The 24,293-nt window shown below is 41.6% G+C and overlaps 2 protein-coding genes across 2 annotated transcripts; both read left to right on the top strand.

The window, feature by feature from the left end:
* Window positions 1–221: 221 nt before the first annotated feature.
* On the top strand, window positions 222–2,771 carry LOC133482631 (ADP-ribosylation factor-like protein 14). Its single transcript, XM_061782971.1, has 2 exons — window positions 222–622; window positions 1,862–2,771. The coding sequence occupies exons 1-2, from the start codon at window positions 308–310 to the stop codon at window positions 2,156–2,158; spliced, it is 612 nt and encodes a 203-aa protein (XP_061638955.1). The 5' UTR covers window positions 222–307; the 3' UTR covers window positions 2,159–2,771.
* A 1,179-nt stretch (window positions 2,772–3,950) lies between these two features.
* Window positions 3,951–23,805, top strand: kpna4 (karyopherin alpha 4 (importin alpha 3)). Its single transcript, XM_061782959.1, has 17 exons — window positions 3,951–4,161; window positions 11,140–11,184; window positions 11,317–11,406; window positions 14,289–14,318; window positions 14,417–14,469; window positions 16,259–16,354; window positions 17,270–17,355; window positions 18,424–18,510; window positions 18,604–18,773; window positions 19,063–19,107; window positions 19,212–19,343; window positions 19,448–19,576; window positions 21,452–21,556; window positions 21,643–21,714; window positions 21,818–21,980; window positions 22,052–22,146; window positions 22,343–23,805. Exons 1-17 carry the CDS (start codon window positions 4,093–4,095, stop codon window positions 22,436–22,438), a joined length of 1,563 nt encoding a protein of 520 aa, XP_061638943.1. The 5' UTR covers window positions 3,951–4,092; the 3' UTR covers window positions 22,439–23,805.
* The last annotated feature ends 488 nt before the right edge of the window (window positions 23,806–24,293 follow it).

Raw genomic sequence — 24,293 nt, 5'->3', positions numbered from 1 at the left:
ATGACAGCCAGGGACAGGTGTGATCTGACTCAAGTAACCAGAGAACAAACTACATGCCACACTTCATAGTCGCACCGTCACCTTTGATAGAAATACCTTTCCTGAAATCTGCGTAGGGCCTGGGAGAATCCCGTCACAACAGAGGGGTGGGATCACTTTAAACTGTGTGTACATAAAGCATAGTGGCAGCATACTGAGCCTGCAGAGAGAGAGCACTGCAGGGACCCACTGGGTGCTGGAGAGCTTGGCTTACTGTGCGTTACGCAACAAGACGAGCCCATTCTACTTTTTTGGATCCGGCTCAGACATGGGGATGCACGGTTCCAAGCCTCGGAGGCAAGCACAGGTCCTGATGCTGGGCCTGGACGAATCCGGGAAGAGCACTTTGCTCTACAAACTCAAGTACAATGAAAGGGTGGTGACGGTGCCCACCGTTGGCTTCAACGTGGAGACGCTGGAGACGGACAGGAGCAGCCCGGGTCTCACCGTCTGGGATGTGGGCGGCCAGAAGAAGATGAGGCCTCACTGGAAGCATCACTACGCCGACACGGCCGGGCTGGTGTTTGTGGTGGACAGCGCGGACCCCGGGAGGCTGGAGGAGGCACGCAAAGAGCTCCATTGGGTAATTAAAGCTGATGTTTTGATACAGATCATTCACAGTACATAAACTCTCAGGGCTGCACTGCAGGATTGCATGCAAAAGGATGTGACTTGAATTTATTATGCACTTCACTAAAGAAGCACCAGTTTCTATTTGATACTTTGTATAGTAATACAGTGGTACAGTAGCTCGAAAATGAGAGAACTGACTAATGAGTTTTTCCAGATACGCTACAATGTTGCTGTAGTTACTTGTAACCATTTAAAGAATGTATAGATGAACACAAACGGTGCAGCAACACATTTCGAAAGACAATATAACATTACTCACAGGGATATATTCGTCATCCTCAGCAAAACAAAAACAAAAAAAGTAATATTACTGCAGTTTACTGAGCTGTTTTGACTGTCTTCTTTGTGTATTTATTATGTATCTGTTATCTTGCTCCCTGGTGGCCAAGGCATGCACACTAAAAGGAGCCGCACAGTCCATTGAATTAAAGGATGAAATCATGATACCAATTTCTGGATGTTGTTGATACTGTATATGGCTTTCGCTTTGCATGGTAGAGTTTTGACTTGCGTTTGTAGATGGCACAACGAACTATTAATTGATAATGGTTTTCTGAAGGGTTCCTGAGCCCACGTGGCAATATTCTTTCCACACTGATGCCGGTTTTGAATGCACTGCTGCCTGAGGGATTGAACGTCACAGGCATTCAATGTTGGTTTTCGGCCTTGCTGCTTACATGCAGAGGTTTCTCCAGATTATCTGAATCTTTTGATGATATTGAAGAAGAAGAATCACCTTTATTGTCATGAACATGCATGCATCCACACGAAATTTGTCCTTTCCATTTTACCCATCACAGTGAACACATAAACATACACATGTTAGTGGAACACACTGGAGCAGGGGGCAGCTGAAGCGCCCGGGGAGCATTTCGGGGTATCAGTGTCTTGCTCAAGGACACCACAGCCGTGAGTCCGGGGGATGTTGGCGGATGGTCCAGTCGGGAATGTATTGCAGGCATCAAATTCAAAATGAGAGAATATTTGCACAAAAAGTTCCAGTTTGAACATTAAATATATTTTCTTTGTAGTGTTTTCAACTGAATATACAGTAGGTTGAAAAGGATTTGCAATTGGGGTTTGTATGAAAAAAATTATATTTTCAAGTTATACAGCACACAGTTTGTGTTCATTCACTGATGACGTCATGTGGCAGAAGGTGACACGTCCTTCTCTTGTGCTCCATTAGGTGTTGACGTATGAGAGCCTGAAAGGCGTTCCTCTGATTGTCCTCTCCAACAAACAGGATCTGCGCGGGGCTCTGAGTCCCGAAGCGGTCTGCCAGATGCTGGACCTGAGGCGAGTGTGTGAGGGCAGCAGGCCGTGGTTCATCCAGCCCTGCTCGGGCATCACGGGCACAGGGCTGGAGGAAGGTTTCAGGAGGATGGTGTACCTGATGAAGACCCCGCTTAGACAGACACAAGAGGACATCCAGGTCAAGATGAAGTCAAAGGGCTTCAGGATCACGGCCTTGTTATGCGGCTGATTTCTCGTGGCGAGAGAAGTGCTTATATAATGATTAATCCAATCACATGTTGAGTTCATTCTTATCTGGCTGCCTCATAGGTATAATCAAATTAAAGTGTGGCATTTAAAGATGGATTATCTCAACAGAGCGGACAATGCATACTGTGACAGGAAGTCTTGTTTTTTCTTGAATAATAGGCTGTGACAAGAGTCCACGAAAAGTCAAAGGGTGACAACACTTGTGTGTCATGAGAATACTGTTGGAATTGGAAAAATGCTAAACGTGTTACACAAAAACATTCCTGAATGTTTAGATTGTAATGTATAAATCCAGATTATGCTTTACAGTACTGTACATCTATTTGGAAGGACAGACTCTCAAAAAGACAAAGTGTGCATACAATTTATCGATAATTTTGACACTAACTTGGCTGCTTTATTTGTTTTAACAATGAAACAAATTTTGTTGTACATATTTTTTTCATCTTTTTCCTTTATTTTAAAACTAGAAATATTCTGGAATAAAATGAGGATTTAAAAAAATAATAATTTCCATTTAATGTAGCAGTATGTAAATACAAACACAATCATTTGAATATGATTTGTGCATACAATTTATCGATAATTTTGACACTAACTTGGCTGCTTTATTTGTTTTAACAATGAAAAAAAATGTGTTGTACATATTTTTTTCATCTTTTTCCTTTATTTTAAAACTAGAAATATTCTGGAATAAAATGAGGATTCAAAAAAATAATAATTTCCATTTAATGTAGCAGTATGTAAATGCAAACACAATCATTTGAATATGATTTTTTTGATGCTGTCATTGTATTCCTTCATTTAAAATAAATGTCATACAATTGTTTTATGTTATTTTAATTTGCAATCTCACATACTGTACATGCACGTGTTCAGGCAACATGATACATTTCTCTCAAAAAAGGAATTAGTTGTTTATATATATATATATATATATATATATATATATATATATATAATATATGCATTCAATTAATAATAGTAATACTTATATTATGCAGTCATTTTAAGTACAAGCAAATATGTTTTATTTATTTATTTAATACACGCAAAACAGACAATGGAATGAATTCCACATGATAAAAAAGTAATTCACAATACATATATATTCAAAAACGATTATATTAAAATATTAACAAACAGACAGCATAAAATTAAATCTAAAGATGCATTTTTAATTAATAATAATAATAGTGACAATAATAAGTTCCACATGATAAATCTGTAACGCACGCACACACGCACACAACACACACACACTTATATATAATTGTATCATTTTTTTAAATACATCTATTATACCGCTATATTATTGTGTTTATTATTCTTTTAAAATAATTTCAATTTTATTTCATTTTTTAATGTAACATCTTACGTATTGTACATGCACATGAAAACAGATATTCCACAGTCCACACAATAAAACTGTAATAAATATATTCAAAACATTCAAAAACACCAAAAACATGGGCTGCAAAAAATAAAACATTAAAATGCATATATATATTTTTTTCTGAAGTATATTACATATGTAAATACTTTATGTATACAGTATACCAGTCCAAGTGTGCCCAAACTTTACCGCATTAATCTAAAATATTACAAAACATAGATTTAACAAAACTAACACGAGTAAATAGCGTTACGTGACCAACTAATAGATGTTACGAAGGATTTTTTTACGCAGGGTACGTGTTGGCGTGTAAATTAGAACGGACCAATGAGAGCAGAGAGGCTTCCCCCACCCTCCTCTCCGCCACCGGCAATCCCAGAATGCACCGCGACCTCTCTGTCGATCAGTGGCGAAAAAAATAGTCCGCTTACAAGCGAGGCAGAGAAGAGGAACCAAGAGCAACGATAGCTTAACTGGCTAATTCCACGAGTGGAACTAACTGCGCCCCAGCCGCTAGCATGGCCGACAACGACAAAGTGGACAACCAGCGACTGAAGAACTTCAAGAACAAGGGTCGGGATTTGGAGGTAAAAGAGGGAGGACTCACGCTTTTTTGTTTTGTTAGTTTTATGAGACATTGGCAACTTCGGCCACTTGGCTTCTCTTGTGACGTCGTTTCTAATTTGCACTATCGGGAACTTTGCCCCAAGGGCCCGACTGGGGCCTTCGCTGAGTAATTTGTTTTAGATTTAGATGATTTTACTGCTAGGGCGTCGGTTTGTCCACCCTATTCAGACGCTTTTCTAAGAAAAATATCAAGGGGGCTCTCCCATCGCCTCCGCTGAATGTGCTAGCTTGCTGCTAGCCAGGCAGGCCCACGGTGGACACGCCAGCCCAAGTGAATCAACCGAGCGTTTTAGCTCGTTTTGTACTGCCTCCAAATGCCCTAATATACACTCATATAAGCGCCTATTCGCCAGGGAAAGGTGGATATTGAGGAGTATCTCCTCGATGGGGAAGTTAATACTGCGGCGTATCAACGTCACGTCGAGGCTACAGTTTAGCTAGCGCCTGTTAAGCTTGGAGAGCGCAATCCCCCCCGCCCCTCTCCTACTGCTTTAGCATTAAAACGATGGCATGATGGGGGTCATTTACATTTAAATCGCGGTTTGTTCAAGTTTGCTGCTCTAAAACCTAGTAGAAAGTGTGTGATTTTTTTGTAATCTAGTGATCTGCAATGGATGGAGCTAAAATACACGCTAGCTACCGATTGACATGATTTCTAAGATTTCACGCTGCGTTGATTGCGTTGTAGACCACTCGCCGATTTTTGTGTTGTTTATAAGAGGCCTCCTTTTTTTGAGTATGCATGTCCGTAGGATAGACTGATAGACAGGTAGGATTTAATTTTTTTGCTACGGTAGGTAGGCCGGTCCACGGAAGCTATCCTGTCAATGACTTCATTGCCGTCACTGGTGAGATACTATATTAATACTATGTTAACCAGTGCACCACTAGTTATCTTCAGTGAATTGTGATCATTTGGAATGTGCACATAGTAAAGCGAGACCCTTGTTTTTTTCCCCAGGGTTGATGCTTATTATTGGTAGTCAATGAGGCCAATAACTGTTATTTGGAGTCTTATAAAGTTAAATGAAAACGTATACAATTAATTAATTCTGCAAGGTTTTCTCCAAGAAGTAGTTTTCCAAAAGTTCACTACAACTGCAATGTTAAACTTGATTTAATTTTTTTTACTTTATTGAACATAAGCAAACCGTTCAACACAACTCTTTGCTATTTTGTATGAACAATGAAAATAAAAATACAAATAGAAGGCAGCAGTAGATTTTGTCCTTCGATACCAATGTACATATTCGATAGGAGGAGGAAGAAGTAATAAACTTATCGGGTCATACCCCAAAACCGGAGTGCAGATGTAACTTTAATAATGAAATTGGACGCTATTCATATACAATATAATCAGCTCATACGCATGTAGGCAAAGGGGTGCACTATGTTTAGGCGGTGGTGTTGATGTCGTCGATGACGTCAAAATATGGCGGCCCGCTATGAGGATTTCCCAGCGTGCCTAGCACCATTGTATAGTTTTTAAAATTCTGTTTTATGTGATTTAGTGCCCTGAATGCCAAAATAATTGTAATAATGTGAAGTAAATAGACCTTGTTTTTATCCCGCCTCTGCATCTTGTTGTTGTCTTAAATATTTGTTTACGTCACCAGGATGGAGCGTTTCCTCCAAACATTACCCGTCTAGTCTTCACTACGTTGTGCAAGACTGCTCACGAGACAATATTCATGTGCAAGGCAAAAATGCCTCATAAAAGCCACGTCAAAACTAAACACTAGGATGCACCACAGTTATAGATTGTTAATTAATGATATAACTGATTAAAGTAATGTAGAGATACATGTCAAAAGTGTGTCACCATTAAATTTTATAGCATATGAACATGAATGGTTAGAAAATCATGGCTGTGCATTATGAGTAGAAGGCTTTTCTTGAATTATTTTTTTTTGGGGGGGGGGGGTAACTTTGGGTGTGTGGTAGTTGCCATTTTATATTTTGTCAGTAGCTGGGGCAAAAATCTGCTGCCATCTACGAGGATGATGATAAATGAAATGAGGTTGGACATTTCAGCAGGATAATGATCCAAACCATACTGCCAAGGAAACTCAATTGGTTTCAAAGAAAAAAAATAAAGCTGCTAGAATGGCCCAGCCAATCACCTGACTTGAATCCAATAGAAAATCTATGGAAAGAACTGAAATTCAAGGTCCATAAAAGAAGCCCACGGAACCTTCACGATTTGAAGACTGCTTGTGTGGAGGAATGGGCCAAAATCACACCAGAGCAATGCATGCGACTAGTTTCAAGAGGTGTCTTGAAGCTGTTATTGCAAACAAAGGGTTTTGTACAAATTATTAAATAACAGTTGGCGTTAGGTTTGCAAATCGAGGACCGATTGGAACTGGGACTAACGTTCCGGTTCTCCCGGAATCGTTTAAAAATTGCTGAGTGGTTTGCATCTTGTGGTATGGCCTGTATATTTCTTCTCTCGAAGTCTTCTTCAAACACTGGATTGTGATACCTTCACCCCTGCCCTGTGGAGGTTGGCAGTGGTGTCACTGACTTGTCTTTGGGTGTTTCTTCACAGCTCTCACAATGTTTCTGTCATCAACGACTGTTGATACTCTTGGCCGACCTGTTTGTCTGTTGTTCAGTACACCAGTATTCTTTTTTCCTTTTTCGAGACATTCCAAATTCTTGTATTGACTATGCCCAATGGTTGTGCAATAGCTCTGATCAATTTTCCCTCTTCTCTCAGCTTCAAAATTTTTTGCTTTTCTCTCGTAGACAGCTCTCTGGTCTTCATGTTTGCGTAACAGCAAATGCAGTTTTTACAAGTGAAACCCAAAGCCAAACACAAGCACTAATGTTTAAGCAATCAATCTAAAATGCAGCACCTGAGAAACTAGAAACACCATCAGTCACATGTTCCAATACTTTTGCTCACTTGAAAAGACAAAAGGTGCTCTGTCCTGAGTTGTTTAACACATCTAGATGTAAATCTCATGAAATAAGCTGGAATTCTGAACTTTTGTCTCGGCGTGAAAGTACGTTGACAACAGCAAGAACGGAAGGCGATCCACGAGTCACAATATGCAATCCTATTGGTCGATGTTAAGGTGCGCTGTCGGAGAGTTGTAACTGATATGTCACACTACACGGAAGATAGCCAAAAAAATCACACATGCTAGACTTTTAATTTTTGTGTTGTAGGGGTATTGTAGGGTCAAATTGTTGTTTGTGGATTATGTCATACTAAAAGAAGTTTTGCTGCGATAGCTATTTGGGCCAATAATCGGGGCTAAAATCCTGTAGTCTGATGTAGGCATAAACAACCACACTCACATTCACACCTATGGGCTATTTACAGTCATCAATCAACCTACCACGCATGTTTTTGGGATGTGGGAGGAAACCGGATTACTCGGAGAAAACCCACGCAAGGATGAGGAGAACATGCAAACTCCACACAGGCGAGCCTGTATTTTTTTTAACCCGGGTCCTCAGAACTGTGATGCCGATGTGCTAACGAGTCGACCACCGTGCCGACCCAACTTCAAAATAATAAACTATATACCAATAAAAAAACAACAACACACACTCGTACTGTGGTGTCTCGTCCAATCTCTGGGGGCACTATGGAAAGGAGTGAGCAGATGTGGGGTGTAGAGTAGGACACGAGGAAATGGCACTGTGCTATGTGCTAACAGAAAAATAAAGTGAAATAAAAGGAGTTACAAGCATTTTTTTCTTGGAAATGCAATACATGCACACCTCCAATGTGTTATTTCCTAGTATCGATATAATCGATTACCTTTTAAAACGATTTCAATCGATATATTTTCATCTGGAAGTCTGGCTTGTCGAGCACAGATCGAGCCAGTTGGATCGTAGGAATATAAATCTATACATTATAAATAATGAGTAGTTACGCCACTACCCGTAGCAATCCAGACCTTTCTATGAATCATCTTGAGAAGTTTACCTCCCTGCTTTCTCCGGCGTCAAGCCCACAAGGAGCCTCATCTCCCTGTCAGACCTCGACTTGAATCTTCCATCACACTGCTGTTCACTGTCAGCCCGTGGCCGACGCGCTACTCAGCGCCACTCCTCCAATAACATGGTGCCTAAGAAGGAGCAAGGCTTTTGGGCAGTGTCTTAGTAACTTATAGGAAGCACAAAATACGCATATAGGTTCTTCAGAAAAAAAGGTGAACGGTGACTTAAGAATCAGCAGGAGTTTACTGCAAAAGTTTTTACATGCCTTGTTAAAGCATGTAAAATGCCTGGTCAGTAACACAAGCCGAGTCATTGTATAGCTCTGGTGACTGGTGTGTTTGGGTGCCATCATGCTCCATGTTTGGGTGGCAGTCTCGGCTGCTGATTCTTGTTGTCTAAAGAGGTCCAGCTGGCTACACTCCTACTCCTGCTCAAGACATGCAAGTAGCGGATACCATATCTCTTCGGGGAAGGTGGCCCGTCTCTAAATTGTTTGCATATGTATATATATGTGTGTTTGTTACCATAAGAAATAAACTATACAACTGTCGTTCCAAAACCCTTATGTAACATTTTAGCATACTTAACCTAGAACACTAACGTTAAAATTAGTAACACCATCACTTACATCGGGTAGATTTTAGCCGATAAAATAGTTTTCATCAGTTTATGTAAAAGTACAACACTGTATGTCAAATTATAGCACTTAAAAATGTTTTTAATAATTCTCAATATACAATATTACACAAAATAAAAAAAGGTATGAGGGGGGGGCCCTTTAAAAAGGCACCAAAATTATTGAAAAATAAGGTAATCCTGAATGAGAAATTTCATGTGAGTCTTGTCTGGTGAAGGCAGAGTCTTCCTGCATGACTGACGACTGTGGGAGAGAGAGAGAAAAAAATTGCATTTTTTTGAGAGGGGAAAAATGACCCAATTTCTTTTGACAATATGAATTTCCTTGGAAATTACCATTGATGTTTATTCATAGCCATTATACCAATTAAGGATTGTATGCAAATTGTGGGACAACTTACCTTATGTCTTACATGCAGTCTGTACAGGTAGGGTAGTAATGGCGAGGACACACTGGTCAACGGCAGGCATGACACCTGTGTCATGTCTTCCTGTCCGAGCCTGTGGGGCAGTTAGCACACCTCACTAAGGGACCTCCGCTTTCTGCTGCCACTGGTCCAACCTCGCCCGGAGGAGTGCCAGGTGTAGGGATGTTTCACACGCTGCAGATGAGGATTCTGAGCTGACGTGACAGACTTGAAGAGGGGAGGCTCTGCCCATGGCTTGATGAGTGCCATTGTCAAAGCCTGTGTGTGTGTGTGTGTGTGTGTGTGTGTGTGTATATATATATATATATCATATCATCACTTTTGCTTCCACATGATCAACATCTTCATCACTGCTTTCCTTGAACAGAAGCTCCTGTATTTCCTTCTCAGTAAGGGATTTTACTGATCTGGACACCTCTCTCTCTGAGTGCTACAACTTCACTTGTAGAAGTACTCTAGTAGGAAAAAAAAAATAATAATCTGCATAGCTAACGATTGCAGATATAAATTAACATTAGCTACATGTTAAGGCTTCTTTATACTCGCGCGGACGGCGACCGTGCTGACGTCACTGCGGCTGTCCCTCGCGTAGTTTGCCTTTATACTCAAGCGCAACCCACGTGCGCTGTTTTGAAAGTGTGCTGCAATTCTCCAAGTCGGGGGTGTCGCTATGGCTGGTATTGGATAGGACACCACAGGTTGGAGTTTCCTCTGCGTGGTTTATTTTTTTATTTTTTATTTTTTTTTTGCTGTTTCCGGTAGCCGTTTTTACGTTCCTTTCAGTAACAAGGAACAAAGCAACACCAATGGCGACCACGACAGAACAAATGGAGCTAGATGACCAGATGATATGTTTAATTATGCTGCAAAATCGAACAAGAAGGCGGCGACGTAGATGTTATGTAGAACCAAGGGGCATGCTGGTACGTCATCACAGCATGTGAATAAAATGAACCAATCACAAGAGATGATCTCCGTGGCGTTTGACGCGCAGCAACTATTTTTGTCAGGTGCGCGGCAAGCTACGCATAGGTGCTGCGTGGGGCAATCCGTCGGTCATGTGATGGAATGCGAGCGTTGAGTATAAAGAGGCCTTTACTCACTTGTTGGCATGCAAGAGTAACCAAGCCTGTGACAGGATGACAGCTGTGGATAAAATGTGGCAGATAATGTGGCCGGCCTGAATGTTGTTTCCCTTGAAAAGTGCAAAGACCGTCTGATTTAAACACACAAACACTAACATCGGGTAAATTCCACACGTAAAATATGTTACTCTCTTATCACTAACGTCCGGTGAAAATCACCCAAACGCATGCCTCTTGAAAAAAACATAGATGGGAGGAGGGAAACAAACATACCATTAATGACATCAGTGAGCAGCCTGAAGCTACCCAAGGACCCATGCAACTCAAGACAGCAGCAACACAATGAAAATCACATGACAAGAATTGAAAACATTGATGTTCTAGGGTTAAGTGTCATATAAATGTTAAAAGTAGGCAACATTGAGAGCTAAAAATAATCAAACTAGCTTTACTTCGGTGGTGAAGGTTATTCATGACGCTGATCCAGCTAATCCTTTAAGCATTTTTACCAGCCATTCATGTGTAGAAAGACGTTACTCACTGTTAACAGTAACATGTAATGTAGACTACACCAATGCAGTACCATAATCTCAGGTGTCAATGACTTGTGTTCTTTGCTTAATATACCCCGTTGTTGAGACTGGCCCTTGTTTTGGAAGTGTTGCAAAACAAGTCAAAGAAAAATCAAACACACCCAGAAATTAATCCTATGATGCCCTGAACCGAGGTTGATGACACTGAGTAATTTTTCCTGAGACTCTTTGCTCGAATATTGGACTGTTATCGTCCACTGCTCAGGTTAATGTTAATTTTTTTCCCTCCGCAGTCTATGAGAAGACAGAGGACTGAGGTAGTAGTGGAGCTGCGAAAGGTAATTGACTTTGATTACTTTAATCTGATGTGCAATATCTGTGCACTCTCGCCCTGCTGAAATGATGCACTGTTGTTTTGATTAATGAAGTAAACATGCATGCATATAACATTTTCTTTCGCTACTCAACAGAACAAAAGAGATGAGCACCTCCTGAAGAGAAGAAATGTGCCCCACGAGGACATTTGCGACGATTCGGATGTGGATGGAGATTTCAGATCAGTAGGAAGCATTTGTTTGTCGCTGTAAAATTGCCATTTCGTTTAACTTTAGTGATCTGTAAGGCAAGTAATAATGAGTTGTTGCAACTGTTTGTTGGGGGAATTCGTCCATTGAGGTTTAGGGTAGATTTTATTTTATTTATTTATTTACTTATTTTTTTTGGCGCCACCCTCTCCTATGGCAACCATTTGTTTCTTTGAATCGTCTGAGTGTTGGAACTGCTATTAAATTTAATACACATGGAAACCTCAAGCATTTAAGGAACACAAAATGATGCGCAGTAGCATTATTGTCAATGCTTGTATCTTTGCATCATATCTTAGGGCACAAACATGATTTAAGACTCATGGCTAAGCGACGTAACCCCAATTTAAACCCAAGTCAGAACGTGTGGTATTCTATCACTTAAACAAAAAAAAAAAAAAAAAATTCTTTTTAATTTTTTGTCCTGTTCGGCTGTTGGGTCAAGCAGAATGGAAAATCTCTATCCCTTTAATGCTGAAACCGTTTTACTGTGTCACAGTGGAGTTTTTAAGCTTCCGCTGTGGTATTATAATTGAGGTTTTTTTGAGAATCAGACTTGATCAGTCGAAAAGAACAAAGTTTCTAGAAGGGAGGGAGAAACAAAGAAAAAAGACAAATCACTAATTGTAAACAGGATGAAAGAAGTAAATCATTAAATTATCTACAACAACGAAACATTAAATATGAGTGTTGCATGGGGCTGTAGTGCTACACCCTGTGAGGGAAGGACAGGACAAGATAGAACAGGACAAGGACAGGAGAAGAAGCATGCAGGACAAGGGTCGTGAACCCGACTGTACAACTTAAGTGTGGTGGCATTAATTATGTGAATTTTAAAAGTCTACAGGACGAGGGTATAAGTGACGGGATACACAAGCGATTTGCATATTCATGAGTTAGTTGTCGCAGTAAGTGCGTGACCCCACACCCAGTGAAAGAGTCCTAGGGGTGTGTGTCTGCAGATACATGCAAGTGAATTGATACCGTTTTACGTGCACGAAGACTGACAGAAGTGTCCTGTAATTGCTGTGGCCACACCGCGGGGGCTGACGGCCCCACCCAATCAATCGAGGGGCGGGATCAGGCCCAGGGGTCCACCCGAGAGCAGCCCGCGGACGGGACACATCCCACACCAAAGGACACAGGGCGGTCCGCCGACCCCACCGAGGCGCCCCAACAACTGGCCACCCGGTGGGGGCCGCAGGGACCCAATGAACCCTTCCCCCCCCAAACCTCCCAGAACCCCCCCTTCCACACAAACACACACCCACCAGCACCCACTACCCGGCCCTGAGCGTGGGAGGTGCACCCCTACCAAACCAGGCAGGGAAAAGAACCCCATAGCAGGCCCCTCAGCCCGCAGGGGACCGCCCGGCTCCCCCACGGCAAGAGGAAGAGGCGACCGCAGCGGGACGCAAGGAATGGAGAGAAGAGGAGGAAGCAGGCCTGAGGAGCGAGAGGGGGCCCCACCGCCCCCACCAGCAGCCCGAGCGGGGAACCCAGGCGGGTGCAAGCCGGCACCGCCCCAGCACCCACGGAACATGAGCGAGTCACCATCACACCTCCACTACTCCCCAGGAGGTCGCCCCAGTGGTTCCCCCCCACCCCCGAGATCAGGAAGGGGTGAAAAAAAGTCCCGCCCTCACAGATTCCGGTATTCTATCACTGCTATGGTAAAGTAGGAATTACAGTAAATATTTGTATGAAACACACAAGTTCTGCATTAACTGAACATGCCTCCCTGTGCTGTGTGACGATGGTCTTACACATCTGCGCAAACTAGTTCATTGTGCTCCATTAACCTCATACCGTATGTTGTAATTACAGCAAATATTTGTGAAAAATGCATAATTATAAAAGGCATAATTATAAAACAAAAGAATGTTAAGTGCGGCAGTAATGGACTGTGCGTTCTTGTACCATTCATTTCCTCGAAATGACGTGTGCCAATACATGCGGAAAATCAATCAGCGAAAAATGAATGAAAATGAATCTGCGAAAAGGTGAATCCGCGGGAGCGAACCACAAGTATGCGGGGGTCCACTATACCATTTATATCACTCAAGTCTGCTGTTCTACCTTAATATGCTCCGTGATTGCTCGCATGTTTCAGTAATTGATAATCAGGCATCCCCTGTTGAGCAAAAGAGTGCAGGGCCTCATAGCTACTCAGCACTTCAGCGATTTAATCAGGCTAACTGCTCGGTGCTCTAGAGAGGGTGGAATACAAATGGCCGACTTAGCCGTATATCAACAATGACATGCAGCTCTGAGTCACCGAGCCACAGTCGGGAGGGTCTTTTTGTGGGCAAAGTCTGCTTAACATGCCATGCAAGTCACCTCTTAGTGTTTAAATAAACATGATGCTCTTGCTTATGTTGTATAAAGCAGCAAGCTCACGTTTATTTGTCTCATGTCAAATATTTTATCCTTATTTTTTGACCCATGTCTCCACAATTTTAATTTCCCCAAAGCTGAAGTTCCTCAAGCTATTCCTGCTGTGTATGTACCTTTTACATTACATTTTAATGTTCATTTTTATTACCTACTTGGATGTAATGATTCCAAAGATGTCTTCTCTTGGGATCTATGCTGGTCAGTGTAATTTGGGGAATGATATTTTGTTACACAAGTTCCACTTTGTTCAAATGCAGTTTCTCATACCAGCGTCCCCTCAATGAAACTTCGTTCCTGCTTGTCGTTGCATGTAAAAGCCATTTGAGGAACGATATTTTTTTACAAAAAAAATCTTCGCGGATACTTCAGGATATCAAGGCAATTTGAATGTAATTATAACGGGATGGCAGCATGTGTGAGCGGACTTCTGACTAATGACTTTCTAAAATGTCCCTTTTCAGCAAAAGACCTCTCTTGAAGCAATAGTGCAAGTAAGTTTAATTTCCTTGCTTACGTCATGTTATATTTAGTGTAGATTCTATCCTACATGAAACATGAACGTATTCTACTTTCGTGTTTTGCTTTGTAGAATGCCACCAGCGATAACCAGGGCATCCAGCTGAGTGCTGTTCAGGCTGCCAGGTATAAACACGCACGCGCGCACTCACATGGTGCTAGACTTTTTTTGTAAATTGGCATCCAGAAAGCAGTTAGACAGTTTAATTTAGGCTTTACACGATCAAGATTTTTGGGGCCGATCACCGATCGAGTGTAAAAAAACGATATCCGATCACAAGATGGAGCAATGTGTCTATTTAAATGACTTGTTCATCTACTGTATATACTTGTATACTGTAATACTGAGTATCTTCGAAAGTATTCTCTAACATTTTAGACAAAAGGTAAAACATAAATAACCTCTAGCGGGCATCCAAGGATTGGCCACTGACAAGTTTTAAGTTTTCAGTCAGGTTAAACCAACATTACAACATAACAGAAATGATGGGTGCTAACTTAGTGTAATTAAATTAAACTTTAGAGCATGATTCAACAGAACGCCGGCATGTTTACCTACAACTGTTAGTGCTAGCACTAGCTTGCTAGGCTACAGAACGTTTTGCTGCCTGCTTGCGAGCCGTATCGTATTAAAAGTACATGAACATACCTCAAGGAAATCCGTGAGTGAACGTCCTCTCCCAAGCATTGGTGATGACCGCCACGCGTTTTTCCTTTTTATTATTTTTGCCCCACGCACGCAATAAATTTGCAAGATCTATTGTTGTTGTCATCGACATGGTAACGAGTGCATCCGGTGGTATTTGATTTGACAAGATAAAGCCCAGTGTTGGTAAAAGATGGGATGCGGTGGTATCGGAATACAAGATTTTATTGCAGTAGTCTGACATAGCGCAATCGTGAAAGACCAAATTTGTCTTGTAGTCTGATGTAGGCATTACGTGTTGTCTGAGGCACCGCAAAAAAGTCCCACACCGCCGAAAGTTTTTTCACCGACAAGATTGAAATAAAACTTTATTGGCCGTCAGATAGTTACAGTAGTACATCACAAGACACACAAGAAGGCTAAAAATAAACTAGCTTTTGGATCGGTACACGACGGCGACGTGGAGTAAATGTCTTTTGTGGATCCATTGATCGGATCGGCGGATTATGACATTAAAGCCGATCAGCATAAAATGCTAATTATCGGCCGATACTGATCAAGCCGATCAGATTGGTGTATATTCTAGTTTAAATGCTCCTTTTTGTCAAACCTCTCCTGGTTGTCATTATCTCTTCTCAGAGCACACGCCATATTTTATTACATGTACAGTGGTACCTGGACTTAGATTTATGTTCCTTGACCAAGCTTGTACATCAATTTACTTTTATAGTGTATCAAATCATTTTTTCCTACTGAAATGAATTGAAATGGCGTTCCAGCTCCCCATAAAACACCACTATTTTGAACGTGTAAAAGAATAGCACTGTATTGTATGATAAAAACATAGAGAATGTAAGGAAATAAGCAACTTTTATAAAGTGTTATTACGTACTGTACCTACAGAAGCTCTTTGGGAGTGCTCTCATTTTGTATTTGTTTTTGACAATTTGTCCTGTTCAATAAACGGCACACATTGTACCTTAATTGCTCAAATTTATTTTATTTTTCACTTGATCGGCGCCATATCTAAAGCACACTGACTTGTAACTAGAAAAACTCACAAGTCGTGGTAAACTGTGGTTTACATTGAAATCTATTCTACAGTGTCATCTGCAGCAGAAACATGTCACACCTCAAACATCCGACGTTCCCTTGTTGACATTGTTCAAATTCTCCAACTCTTGAATTGTTGCGCAGTCCTGTTGGCGTGTGTCAAATCGTCTGTGTACACTAATAATGGAATGTTGTCTACTTGTTTCCTTTTTGTAGGAAATTGTTGTCTAGCGACCGCAACCCTCCCATAGACGACCTGATCAAGTCTGGGATTCTTCCTATTCTAGTTCACTGTCTGGACAGAGATGATAAGTAAGTTGACGCCTGCATCTGTAAATCCTAAATTAATTTTCCTGTGTATTGTGAGTTCTGTACGCTTCAAAGATATGTAAATGCCAGCGGCGCTCGGCTCATCCAAGATGTGAATGGTGATGCAAGTATCCAAATGTGTTCCAGCGGTCACCTTCCAGGAATGGAATACACTCACTATAAAAAAACTTAGCATGATGTCACAAAACTGCGAATAATGAACAACAAAATTTATCTGGAAATCTTGCGCCCACTTGAACCTCTGAAAATATCAGAACGGCCAAATATTTTGGATTTTTTTGGATGCTAAAGCATTTTCCTCATTATAGAGGATTGTGCTGATGTTCGCGCGCCCGCGGGTGACGGACAAAACTTGGGGACATGTCGCTCATTTGAGAATTAGGCAGCAAAAGAAAAGACTACGTCGATCAGTTTCTATAATTGTGAGACATCAAAAATTACATCATGATTGAAACTATTATTTGCCCAGCCCTTATGTTAAAAGTGAAAACAGTTTTGTCTGAATTGCGAGGTGTTAAGCCTCTGTCTGCATTCATAAATTACACATGGAAACCGAAGTCTCCTCTCTGTAGGGAGTCAATATTAACATTCAATTTCCGTATTTTAATCACATACACAAACACATAATATACATTATATTTTTATTTAAAGAACATGTATACCGTATATAAGCCTATATCAGTGACTTCCGGGTGAATTGGTTATCACGTTGTCTGGAGACGGCTCCCAGACATCGTACTGGTGAGAGCACAAGCAATATTTTGGTCTGCCGAACCCTGGAGTCGCCACGACTGATCAGCCTCGGTCAGCAGTCTCTGTGACATCTCTGCCAGTGAGATACACCATTTAAAATCTGATGTGTAATGTGGCCTTTCGCTGTTTTTTCCCCTTCTTCAGCCCTTCTCTGCAGTTTGAAGCAGCCTGGGCTCTGACCAACATAGCGTCTGGCACCTCCGAGCAGACCCAAGCTGTGGTGGAGTCCAGTGAGTGGCACGACACACTCATTTTGTGGGGGTTCTCGGTTTACGGTGTACCCGACATTTTGATGTTACAAATGGCCTTTACCGTCACCCCTGGCACAAGAAGGCACTCATAGTTACCGTTATGGTCTGGAAGTGTTTTTGTCACAATTTGTTACTGTAATTCTAGAATTACTGAATTTCCCCCGTTTATCCATAAAGGATATCTTATCCTAATTATGATTTCACTTCTAACGTAAGATCATCTTTAATAATAGAGAGGAAAGTAATTTACAAAATGCAATAAGTCACTCAGTCAATATTCAATGTGTAATTTTTAAATTATAGGAGGGTATGGTATCATTTGTGGAGGCAAGGGGAGTGGTGCTGTTCAGAGTTGCATGCAAGTGCGTCTTCACTTATTTTTTCCCTCTCCTTCAAAGCACGCATCGCATTTTGATTACGCATGCGGCCGTGTGACTGTTGGTGGCTGGGGTTGGCAAACAAGCCGCTTATCACCCTACATATGAAGCCTTTTTTTTTCGTGTGTGTGTGTGTTTTAAGTGTGCTGGGTTTTCTCACAGAGGTCTTGAATGAAACCTCTTATTGAATGAAAATGAACTGCCGTTCAAAAACTGTTCCCAGACACCAGAATGAGCGCATTCACAATAACGTTCATTTGGCAGAAATACACTACCTCAAGTTCATGTCTGGCCAAAATATGAAGGACTTAATGAATTTCCGTTCATTGAACTCGTTGAGCTACAACACTGCTACACGTGTTTTTCATACAAATATTTACTGTAATTATGGCTTTACTACTGCGTTACTCATAGACTACTGCACGTTGCTACTTAACGCATATATTCGAGTTACATCGCTGTCATAGGAATGGAACTCGTGTCATAAACTAAGGACCCCTTATACATTTTTTGTCACTACAATACACTTAGCAAGATGTTCATTCCTACCATGTGTCTTCACCATCTTTACAATTTTACTGGCACAATCAACAATATAACTGCAAAATAACATTGAGTAGTAGCAAGAATGACAACAACAGTATCTACAATAAGATGTTTGTGTATGCAGATGCTGTGCCGCGCTTCCTGAGGCTGCTTCACTCCCCTCATCAAAATGTGTGCGAGCAAGCCGTCTGGGCTTTGGGCAACATCATTGGTGAGCTGCCTTCGACAGGAACGGGTTTGCCATATTCAAGCTCACCTATGCGGTAAAAGGTCAGCTCGACGTGTGTCTGCGTCGTCTTGTCAGGTGATGGCCCGCAATGCAGAGACTATGTGATCGGCTTGGGCGTTGTCAAGCCGCTGCTGTCTTTCATCAGTCCCTCCATCCCCATCACCTTCCTCCGCAATGTCACTTGGGTTATGGTCAATCTGTGCCGCCATAAAGACCCTCCGCCGCCCATGGAGACCATCCAAGAGGTTTGTGAAAAAAATGTTTTAAGCCAATTTATGGTCATATTACCGATTTTATAAAAAGTATTAGTCGATTTTCCAACATTTAGGTTTCCATTATCCTTACAAATAAGTTATTTTATACATGCGTTCGTGGACTTAAAACTCTTAAAATTGGCTTCCTTAAACCTGAACATGCCCTGAAATATTTGAAATTACATTAGTCCTCGCTGTTTGAGTTATGAGTCACAGAAATCTTTTCCCTTTTCACCACCTCATGGTTTCCTTTTTTTTTTTTTTTCCCCCTCATCCATAGATCCTGCCAGCTCTGGTTGTGCTTATCCACCACACTGATGTCAGTGTGAGTAAACGCTGTTTGTTTGCCTATTCGAGGAGGTCTTTCTGCAAGCTAATGAAGTTAAACATTTCATTTTATTCCTGCATTTCTCTCCCCGCTTCTTCCAGATTTTGGTTGACACAGTGTGGGCTCTGTCCTATCTGACGGATGCTGGGAATGAGCAAATCCAAATGGTGATTGACTCTCTCATTGTCCCTCACCTGGTTCCACTACTCAGCCACCAGGAGGTCAAAGTCCAGGTATGGGCAAGACTGTAGAAATGGCTCCTGTTCTTCTTTCTCATTTAAAACAGTAAATAGTACAGGAGTATTAATGCCATTTTTCCACACTTCTATTCATCCAGACCGCTGCCCTGAGGGCTGTGGGCAACATCGTGACTGGAACAGATGAGCAGACGCAGGTGGTGCTCAACTGTGAAGCTCTCAACCACTTCCCCGCCCTCCTCTCACACCCGAAGGAGAAAATTAACAAAGTAACACACATGCACGCACCCTCTATATAAACTGTTTTGCTGAGTTCTACAACATGACGTCGCTGGAAGTGATGACATCTGAGACGTGTGCTCGTGTGAAAGTTGTTTGAAAGTTTTCGGGGGGGTTAGAAATTACATTATTTGAGGAAGATTCCACATGGAGAACCCCAAGGACGACGATGAGGACCGCCTCCTACTGTAGTTTTAGTTAAGAATTTGTAGAAAGGGGATAGTAGTTTGTGTGCTTGTTGATGACTGACTGTGACTCTATTAAATGGGTTGGTGGCAAGAGTGCTGAGAATCAGTTCTGCTGATATCGGAGTGCATCTGAGACCAGTCACTTGAAAATAAAGAGGCCTGTCTTGTCTGGTTTGTGACATGGACGATGATTAGAGCCTCAACACCGCTCTCACCCCACCCATAGCACTCAAGTCTCTGCCAGGCATCCAACTCTTAATGTGGATGTCTGGATTCTGATCCAGTGACAAGTGACACAATTGTTACATGATTTAAGACATGTCACTGCTGAAAGCAAGATTTTGAAGTCTCTATCCGAGCCCGAGTTTACCAAAAGCTAAATTTTTAGACCCCTAAAACAGTTTGCGTTTGGATGAAACGCCAAAAAGCATAGAACACAGGGGTCCTTGGTTTGCAATGGTCCAAACGGAACTTGTTTGAGCAGCGGCACAAGAACGCATGCTCAGGTACCCCCATACTGACTGTTTGTTTGATTATATTTATGGTCTAATAGGTCTTAAATATACGTTTATCGTATTTGTAACATTTTAAGGTTACGAACGGCACCCATTGAGCTAGTTATATGCTTAAGTGGTGGCATAATCCATGTATCATTTGTTCTTTCCATTTTCAGTTGCCAATCGATTATTTAAAAAAAATATATAAATGGATTTTTCATAATCCAGATTCAGGCTCAGATCAACAAAACAAAATTAAAAAATGGGCCACAGGATTGAGTTTTATGTTTGAAGTGTTACAAAGCATTACACCTGACACAGAATATATGCTTTTTCTGCAGTCAGAACCAGTTTGTGAAAATGTTGTTTGTTTGGTCTATAAGCACCTAACATTCGTGACTTTCAAGGGCCGTGGCCCCTAACCGCAACATAAACACACAGTTCCCTAGGATATTGCACAATGTTTGACAAAAAAAGGGAAAAAAACGGCGTTGAAGTGATTTGCCCCAAGTGGACTAGTCCACATGGTGTTCAGCGTGGACATAAGTTGAAAACAATGCCATTGGACAAAAAAACAGCGGCCAAAGCAATTGATGTCTTCCTCATTAAGAGTGAGAGGTTTTGTTCCTCTAAGCAATACATAAATTGTCCATGTTATAAAATGGCTGATAGGTTGTGGTCTGCACTGATTGTGGCTGCTAACAAACTTCCGGGTCACGTAAACCCAGCCAAATGAAATGGTCAAATTCATTCGTGTGGACTGGTTTTCCATTTTTTATTTTTGACCTGAACCTAAAATAAAAAAATGGAAACCAAGATTTTTTCCCCCTTTTTGGGGGTGTTTTATTAAACAACAAATCACAAAATCATTCGTCACTTTTCTGATTTTTGCTTTTAGGTTGCCAATTGAAAATGGAAAGAATTAATGATACATGGATTTGTCGTAATTCCTGTTTTTCATTGGATTGTTATATTTATGGCCTAGTAGTTACGACTTTACAACTGAAGTCATAGTCGATATACAAATTCTGTTTACAATACCGCCATAAGAATTTAACTCGGTGGTAAACCAAGGACCCACTGCATGTGTTTTTAAAAATACTGTACTATTGTTTTTAGAAATACTGTACCCATGTTTGTGTGGACTTCACTCTCATACTTAGTCCTTTCGTCCTGTTAGGAGGCGGTGTGGTTCCTGTCAAACATCACAGCAGGAAATCAGCAGCAGGTGCAGGCCGTCATTGATGCCAAGCTAGTCCCCATGATCATTCACCTGCTCGACAAGGTACACATCTTTTGCTGATTTACTCATTCTAATACATGGCAGAAGGCATTAAAAATATAGAAAACTGACTTGGGATGTCAATTTAGGGTGACTTTGGAACCCAGAAGGAAGCGGCCTGGGCCATCAGCAACCTCACAATAAGTGGGAGGAAAGATCAGGTACAAATACTTTTCTGCTATTAAACAAAGTGCCTCTCTCCATGCTGAAGGACAACATAGTGAGATAAGCAAACCTTAATCTCGTGTCTTGTGGTACCTTCAGGTGGCGCATCTGATCGAGAAGCAGGTCATTCCTCCATTCTGCAACTTGCTCACGGTGAAGGATGCCCAAGTGGTGCAGGTGGTCCTGGACGGCCTCAGCAATATCCTGAAGATGGCTGACGACAAGGCTGAAACTATTGCTAATCTTATTGAAGAGTGTGGAGGTGGGCTCCACTTGCATGGAGATATCAAACAATCTTTTTTTCCCCTTCCCATATATGATTTGTCTGTGCAGGTTTGGAGAAAGTGGAGCAGCTGCAGAATCATGAAAATGGAGATATCTACAAGCTAGCGTATCAAATTATTGATCAGTTCTTCTCATCTGATGATGTAAGTTGAAGGCTCTGACCACACTTGTCTAATTGTTAAGCATCATTGCAGAATACCCCTACACAAAGGCGGGCATCCCGACACTAAAAAGTGAAAATTAGACTTATAACTTGATGGAATCAGAACGACTCCATTTGCCATTGTATTGTTGGGGTAATGTTTGCCACTCGACATTCACTCTTTCTTTGTGACTCAGATTGACGAAGACAACAGCCTGGTCCCAGAAGCCATCCAAGGTGGAACGTACGGCTTCAACTCCGCCAACGTGCCAGCTGAAGGATTCCAGTTCTAGACGGAATCCGGGGTATTCTGGAGTTTTGTTCATGATGCAGCACTCTGTTCAACATAAACAAAATTAGGCGAGAGAGAGAGAGCGAGAGTGTGAGAAATTTGATCCATTGTGCTTGGCTCGTGGGATCCATGGCTGCATCTTATCTGAGAGAGAAAAATGTGTGGATTTCATTTGGCATTCCCAGGGGAAAGCAGCCCAAATGAAGTTTGAGTTGGCGAGTGGGTGCGAGTGAGAATGAGTGGCTACATGTTGCAAAAAAACAAAAACAAATATCAAAACCAAGCAAAAAACCTACATTGAAATGTGTCGAGAGACACGGCGACGTGACGACTTCAACAACTCGATGTCCGCCTGAGGAGAACCAACAACACAACAATGAACTCTTAATTATGAACAGAGATGAAACAAGCAATCATCACAATTCTAGAGGGCGCCACCTTCCCCCAATCTGCCACGCTATCAGACGTGTGTGTGAATGGAGCCTGCGTATGAATGTCTGGACTCAGCGCTGAGGAGCCAGGTTCATCTCCTCTCAACAAGGACGTCCCGACGGGACACCGTCGACCTCTCTCCCCTGGGGGGTGAGGCCAGGAGTCCGGCTGCGTGTCACATGTGCGAGCGAGCGACAGAGAGAATGGGCGGATGGGTTGTGTGTGCGTGACTGGGAGTGTGCGAGGAGGCATGCAAGAGACTGCAGAGATACAAATGCGACATCTTGAGCGAGGAAATGCAGCGAGGTTTAGAAAATGAGAAAGAAATCCGGCCTATGAGGCTGATCCCTCAAATCCCTGAAAGGAAGAACTTTGGATATGGGAAGGAAAAGAAAAAAATCATTGCAAGGAATATTTTTTGTTTTCAATTACTTAGTTGCTATTAATTGACACTGGACATTGCTAATGGCAGATGCACAGAAGAGGTGCATTCTATTATGAAGATGCATTTGGTGGCTTCAGGGCTTTTCTTTTTGCCTCTGGCGTGTTCCTTTTTATGCTCCCCCCCCCCATCTTTTATTTTCACGGCTTCTGTAAAGGCGATCATGATGACGCACCCTCACATCACAACCCTAAAGCTATGCCACAACATAGAGGCTTGACGCTGTTAATTTGACACCATGGTTGTTATCAACAAAATGATCTGCTTAGTTTTAAGTACAGCAAAACCACTGCTTAGCAGTTTTGTTGCCATAGCTTTGACTTATCATGAATGGGAGAAGTAAACAATTGCCATTTTCATGTAGGATTGTGAATCTCATAACCCTTGCATGTACTTAAATGATGACGCAGTTCCTTTTTTTTAGGGTCTTTTAGTTTCCTTAGGCTGTTGATACAGTGTAATTTTTATTTTAAGTAAACTGTGCTTAAATGTTATGTTTCCCCTTCCTTTACCTCCCTACCCCCTTTCCCCCCTAGTGTCCCATTTACTAAATAATCTGTATGGTTTTGCACATGTACTGCAAAGTGAGGCCTCAAGTCTTTGTTAAGATGGTTAGGGCTGACCTGCCAGTGGCCTCTACAATATGCATCACTCGGCCACAATATTTGTCTTTCTAGAGGCATCCCAGGATGCTTTTTTTTTTAATTTTTTTTTTATATATATAAAAGTGATAGTTCTCCTGAAATAGTAATTTTTCTCAACTATCGCAGACTATGAGGGAATCTAACCTCACGCTTTTGTTTTTCCCCAAGGTCCAAAGGGTGTCCAAGTGTCCCTAAGTGGAACCTTTGAAAAAAATAAATCATGAATACATTTGCTGGCTCTTTAGTACATTTGGGAGTCATTTAGCCCCATGATATTTCCTTCCAGTTCTGTGTACAAAACTAAAGGTCCCTTGCCATTTTTTTTGTCTTCATAATCT

The sequence above is a fragment of the Phyllopteryx taeniolatus genome, chromosome 8 (genome assembly GCF_024500385.1).
Source record: "Phyllopteryx taeniolatus isolate TA_2022b chromosome 8, UOR_Ptae_1.2, whole genome shotgun sequence".
NCBI classification, from domain to species: Eukaryota; Metazoa; Chordata; class Actinopteri; order Syngnathiformes; family Syngnathidae; genus Phyllopteryx; species Phyllopteryx taeniolatus.
The sequence above is the reverse complement of the archived record's forward strand: the minus strand, read 5'-3'. Positions and strand labels throughout refer to the sequence as shown.

Coding starts and splice junctions, on each gene's coding strand:
- LOC133482631 (XM_061782971.1), top strand. CDS start 308: ATGGGGATGCACGGTTCCAAGCCTCGGAGGCAAGCACAGGTCCTGATG. Junction 623..1,861: donor CACGCAAAGAGCTCCATTGG/GTAATTAAAGCT, acceptor GTGCTCCATTAG/GTGTTGACGTATGAGAGCCT.
- kpna4 (XM_061782959.1), top strand. CDS start 4,093: ATGGCCGACAACGACAAAGTGGACAACCAGCGACTGAAGAACTTCAAG. Junction 18,511..18,603: donor GGCTTTGGGCAACATCATTG/GTGAGCTGCCTT, acceptor TCGTCTTGTCAG/GTGATGGCCCGCAATGCAGA. Junction 22,147..22,342: donor AGTTCTTCTCATCTGATGAT/GTAAGTTGAAGG, acceptor TTTGTGACTCAG/ATTGACGAAGACAACAGCCT.